This window comes from Perognathus longimembris, chromosome 7 (assembly GCF_023159225.1).
Source record: "Perognathus longimembris pacificus isolate PPM17 chromosome 7, ASM2315922v1, whole genome shotgun sequence".
Taxonomy (NCBI): Eukaryota; Metazoa; Chordata; class Mammalia; order Rodentia; family Heteromyidae; genus Perognathus; species Perognathus longimembris.
This window is the reverse complement of record NC_063167.1, coordinates 28057152-28063112: the sequence shown is the minus strand read 5'-3', so window position 1 is coordinate 28063112 and position 5961 is coordinate 28057152. Positions and strand designations below refer to the sequence as shown.

The window sequence follows — 5961 nt, the reverse complement described above, 5'->3', positions numbered from 1 at the left end:
TTGGTGGCTAATTGAAGAGTGTCATGGACTTTCCCACAGGGCTGGCTTCAAATCCTGGTCCTCAAGATCTCAGCCTGCTGAGTAGCTAGGACTATATGCACAAGCCACTGGCACCCCACTACTTCTTGTAATTCTTTTCCCTTACTGAATTCTTAGGGAAGGAATCAAGTTTTCTCGCCATGCTATCTTCAATGTACCTAGAAGAGGTAGCCCCTGTGTGAATTTTATGAGTATATGGTGAGTGTCTGCTAGAGGCGATGCTTTTCTGTATATTTAGTTGCATTTATTCCTCATTGTCAATTTTTCTGGGAAGGAAGGGGAGCGATTTTGCTCTTTACAGAGGGGATCATCTAAGCTCAGAGAAGCTGAGAAACCTGATTCTGGTCACACAACTAGAAGGCACCAATGCAGCATTCTTGTCAGCTTTCAGAGCTGTCTGGAAGAGGCAGAGGCAATTGTCTATCTACTCCAGTGCTCTCTAGGCACACGCCTAATGCGCTGCTTTACAGCTCTGGCCCAGTTCCCTGTGTGCAGCCTGTGAGCTGCTGTCTGTGCTTCCCCAAATACCATAATCTAGATACAGAGGGTCATATAAACAATCCAAAGTCACAACAAAACTGGGCTACCCATCTAGGGCATCAGTGTGTGTGTGTGTGTGTCTGTGTGTGCGTGTGTGTGTGTCAGTTCTAGAGCTTAAAATCAGGGTCTGGGCACTGCCCCTGAGCTTTTGTGCTTAAGGCTAGAGCTCTAACATCTGAGCCACAGCTCTACTTCCAGCTTTTTCTTGGTATTTTTAATTGGAGATGAGTCTCACAAACTTTTCCTACTTGCTCTGGCTTTGAACTGTGATCCTTAGATCTCAGGCCTCCCGAGTAGCTAGGATTATGGATGCGAGCCACCAGTGCCCAGCTGGTGTCAGAGCTTAAGCTTTTCACACAGCACCAAGCACATTAGAACAGGACAGGAAAAGCATCTCTAGGATAATGTGGGATCATAACCCTCCCCAAAAAGAACTGGTTTTCTGGACTTCTTTTATTTTTGGTTTACACTCGCCATCCTGAGTCATCTTGGCTGGAGACATGCTCGTGCCTGGAACTGTTCTGTTGACCCATGACCTGGCACCAGGAAGGAGCCAATGAAGCGGAAGCAGGGGTAGGAGCCATGCCACATCCCTCGGGCCAATTTGAGGAGGCTCAAGATGGGAGGTGACAGCCTGTTCCAGGAGCTGATCTTTTAGCTCAGCTTAAAAATAAACTGTCTGGTGCTTAGGCTTTTCAAGGTCAGCCTGTGTCAGCCATCATTGTCCCTCCAGGGCATGACGTGGAAGCGTGGGGTAGGGCACTGATGAAGGAGAGTGTCAGGTGCCTACAGGCTCTGGGCAGAATCAGCCAAGATCCAGCTGGACTATCACCAAGAGCCCTAAGGCACTGGAGCTGCACAGGCTTGAGCCTTCCTCCCTGCCTTTCTTGGCTTGAGCTTTCCTACCTGCCTCTCTCATAGGTAGGAGAGGCAGCCTCTGGGACTCTGAAGACAGCTTCTCTTGGTTGGCCAAGTGACAAAATCACTCTGCCTTCCTGGGCCTCAGTGTGGAGAATATACTCAAGCCACCTTAGCTTCCTTTGCAAGCCCAGCAGGCCTCACGCCTTCCCTCTAGTAACTGATCTGAGCAAAGTTACCCAAATTACGTACACAACCCATCTCAGACTCCATTTTTTATGTCATGGCAATGCTAATGACTATACTCTGTTTCTAAAAATTGCTCACATTTTGGTATTCAACTCATTACAGGCAAGGAACAAAGCCATAACAGAGCAGTATAACCCAAGGACCACACTTTGAGTAGCAATGGATTACAAGGCCCATTATGGGTTCATGTTTGGGGTGAATGGAAAAAAAAAATCTTGTCTGCTGCCCTAGAAGAACAAAGACTCCTGAGAAAGACATATGAATTCAAAGCCTACCTGCCATTCTACCAACGAGGGATGTGACCCTTGGTAAAGCACTTCTAGCTGGGCGCTGATGGCTCAGGCCTATAACCCTAGCTACTCAGGAGGCTGAGAGCTGAGGATTGCTGTTCAAAGCCATCCCAAGCAGAAAAGGCTAGGCAAATCTTATCTCAACTAACTATCAGAAAACTGGAGTTGGTGCTATGGCCAAAGTGGTAGAGTGCTATGCTTGAGTAGAAGAGCTCAGGGACAGTGCCCAGGCCCCGAGCTCAAGCCTCACGACAGACCCCCCCCCCCAAAAAAATAGTACTTCTAATCACTGACCCTTAGTTTCTTTATCTGGAAAAAATGAGGGTACTTTTTATAAAAGATAAGATCGTTTTATACCTGTTTATAGAAATAATATTATCTAAAATCTTGTTTCTTTCTGCCCAGTATCTGACTTCCTTTTAGGTTTGAGTGAGCAGACCCCCTTCCCTTGGCTCCAGGGCTGGGTATTTAAACTAAGTGTGGCCCAAAAATCCTGGCTGGCTGTGAGATAGACACCTGTCAAGCTGCATGGGCGCCTGCCACACCTTCCTTGATACACTGGAGAAGAATGCTCTTTTCTGCTGAGATAGTAACACAAGAAACATCTTCTTAAACACAATGTCAATACAAAGGATGCTGAGCCAAAGAGGGAGAGAAACAATGCTTGAACCTAGATCCAGAGGAGCTCAGAGCTGAACTGAACTGTGGAGTTTTCAATTGAGTACTATACATATTTTTTAAATATTTGCTTGTTTGTTTATTATTGGTGTCAGTCCTAGGCTTGAACACAATGCTTAGGTGCTGTCCCATAGCTTTTGTCATTCAGGGCTAGTGTTCTACCAATTGAGGTACAGCTCCACTTTCAGAATTGTGCTGGTTAATTGAAAATAAAGAGTGTGATGGACTTTTCTACCCAACCTGGCTTCAAACCATGATCCTCAGATCTCAGCACTCCTGAGTAGCTAGGATTACAGCCACTGGTGGCCGGATTAGTTTCTAAAAAAAATTTTTTTGTCAGTACTAGGGCTTGAACTCAGGGTTTTGCTCTTCCTAGGTTTTGAACTCAGGGCCTGGACACTGTCCCTGAACTTTTGTGCTTAAGGATAGCATTCTCTACCACTTGAGCCACAGCTCCACTTCTGGCTTTTTGTAGTTAATTGGAGATAGGAGTCTCACAGACTTCCCTGCCCTGGCTGGCTTCTAATGGCAATCCTCAGATCTCAGCGGCACGAGTAGCTAGGATTACAGGTGTAAACCATTCCATGTTGGGTTGCTGCTGCAGCTGCTTCTGCTTCTGCTTCCTCTTCTTCCTCTTCCTCTTCTTTTTCTCCTTCCCCTTCTCCTTTCCCTCCTCCTCCTCCTTCTATTTCTCCTCCTCCTCTTTCCCTTCCCTCCTCCTCCTCTTTCTCCTCCTCCTCCTCCTTCCCTCCTCCTCCTCCTTCCCTCCTCCTCCTCCTTCCCTCCTCCTCCTCCTCCTCCTCCTCCTCCTCCTCCTCCTCCTCCTCCTCCTCCTCCTCCTCCTCCTCCTCCTCCTCCCTCCCTCCCTCCCTCCCTCCCCTCCCCCTCCTCTTCCCCCTCTTCCTCTTCTTTTCTTCCCGTTTGCGTTTAATTTTGTCACCTGCAACACGTTTCTCCTCACCTATGTTGAGACCAGGTCATGTACGAGTCATATACGAAGAGGGCTTCCCGCCATGCCTGACGCAGAGGGACCGCTCAATAATCGGACATTGTCTTCATCACGTCCATCACCAGAATGCCCGGAGCGCGTCTTCTGCGCTGCGGGGCCGCAGCTATGCAGGGACCACCAGTAACATCCATGTCCTCAACGTGAACACCTCTGGCGTTCCCGGTGGCTAGTGCCCCCTCCCTGGCTTCCCTGCCACGCCCAGAGAGGAAGACATTGTGCCTGGCACCCAGCCACCAGCCTGGGGACCCCATGCAGCCCGCGCTGCAGGAGAGAAAGCAGTGGGCTGGAGCCAGGGGACAGGGTAGGCGGAGGGCTGCGGGCACCCCTGCGCCTTGGAGCCAGCCTCCACTCTGCCATCCATCGTGGCATCTGGACCTTGCAGAGGACCTCTCACCCAAGGAGCCTTCCAACTGCTTAGCTCCCTGTATTTGTGGCCCAGAGGGCTGAAGCAGTCCGTGGCTAGCCTCTCTCCTGGGCCTTCCTGCCACATTGAAGAACAGAGGGGCTTTGGGGAAAAGGGTTTCCGGGCCAGCCATGTCTTGGTGCCAGGTGGCCCTGTTCCTGAGCATTATCATCCTCTATTCCCATTTTATCCTCTACTGCATCATCTGGGGAGCCCACTACTATTGGATGTCCCTCAAGCAGTTCAAGCCCAGAAAGGCTTTCCAGACTTGCTCTTCAGTTCCCGTCTTCGCACCTCTTCTGACATTTCCACAGACCTATCCTTTTCTGTGTAAAGATGATTTTAAACAGATTACTTCCTCTTTTGATGAAGATCAGTTTGATTTGCCCTACGGGGTGAGAAGAGCACAGGGCTATTTTACATATGTCCTTTCCAAACTAAACAATTGTGAGCTCTTTGATAAGTTTGACAACGTGTCATGTAAAAAGTGTGTGGTGGTGGGCAATGGAGGAGTTTTGAGGAATAAGAAGTTAAGAGTAATAATCGACTCCTATGATGTAGTCATAAGGATGAACAGCGGGCCGGTGTTAGGGTATGAAGAGGAAGTCGGGACACGGACAACCTTCCGACTTTTTTATCCAGAATCTGTTTTCTCAAATAGCAGTCACAAGGATCCTAACACAATAGCCATTTTCGTGGCTTTTAAGCTATACGATTTGGAATGGATGCTGAAGTTGCTGGGCAATGGTCGTATACACCGAACTAATTTTTGGAAGCCACCAGCCTCGAAGTTGATCTATATACCACATCAAATCAGAGTATTAGATCCTTTTCTTATCAGGGAAACAGCTTACGAACTGCTTCATTTTCCCAAAAAGAGGAAACACAAGCACCCAACCATGGGAATGATTGCCATCACATTGGCATTTCACATCTGTCATGAAGTTCACATAGCTGGTTTTAAGTACAACTTTTCTGACTTCATGAGCCCTTTGCACTACTATGGGAATGCCACCATGTCTTCGATGAAAGCGAACATATATCACGATGTGACTGCAGAACAACTGTTTTTGAAAAAACTTATAGAAAAAAACTTTGTCATTAACTTGACTCAAGACTGACCATAGAGACTGAAAAGATGATGATAACAGTATTCGTTTTATATGGTAATTTTTAAGAGAGAGAGAGAGAGTGTGTGTGTGTGTGTGTGTGTGTGTGCGCACGCACGCGCGCGCACATATGCACTGGTACTGCGTCTTGAACTCAGGGCCTAGGTAGTGTCTCTTAGCTTTTTTACTCATTGCTGGTACTCTACCACTTGAGCCACACACCCACTTCTGGCTTTTGGTTGGTTAATTGAAGGTAAGAATCTCATGAACTTTCCTGACTAGGCTGGCTTTGAACCACGTTGATTGTCAGATCTCAGTCTCTTGAGTAACTAGGATTACAGGCATGAGCCACCAGAGCCAGGCTTTATTTTTAAATATATTTAATTCATAAAATAAGTTTGTATATTGTATATCATAACCACCAGCTTAATCTCTGTGAATATGAATATATATAGTGTGTGTGAGTGTGTGTGTGTGTGTGTATGAACTCAGGACATCTGACACTGTCACTTAAGTTCTACTTCCACATCCAGCTTTTTGCTGGTTAATTGGAGATAAGGGTCTTTCAGATTTGTCTTCCTGAGGTAGCTTCCTATCTCAATCCTTAGCTCTCACCCTCCTCAATAACTAGGATTATAGGTGTGAACCACCAGCACCTGGCTCTGCAAATATATTTAAGAAGACCAAGAAACCTTTAGATAAAGTATCAGGGAAATAAGTAAAGTTTTGATTGTATTGTATTTTTTAAATAAGTTAGTTTTTTTAACTGCTTTTAAACCTTTTTAC

The 5961-nt window shown here is 46.8% G+C and overlaps 1 protein-coding gene across 1 annotated transcript; it reads left to right on the top strand.

Moving 5' to 3' along the window:
* Positions 1 to 4500: 4500 nt before the first annotated feature.
* On the top strand, positions 4501 to 5187 carry LOC125355038 (type 2 lactosamine alpha-2,3-sialyltransferase-like). Its single transcript, XM_048351105.1, has 2 exons — positions 4501 to 4553; positions 4635 to 5187. The coding sequence occupies exon 2, from the start codon at positions 4636 to 4638 to the stop codon at positions 5185 to 5187; it is 552 nt and encodes a 183-aa protein (XP_048207062.1). The 5' UTR covers positions 4501 to 4553; position 4635.
* The last annotated feature ends 774 nt before the right edge of the window (positions 5188 to 5961 follow it).

Excerpts from the sequence above, each read along its gene's own strand:
- LOC125355038 (XM_048351105.1), top strand. The coding sequence starts at position 4,636 with ATGAACAGCGGGCCGGTGTTAGGGTATGAAGAGGAAGTCGGGACACGG.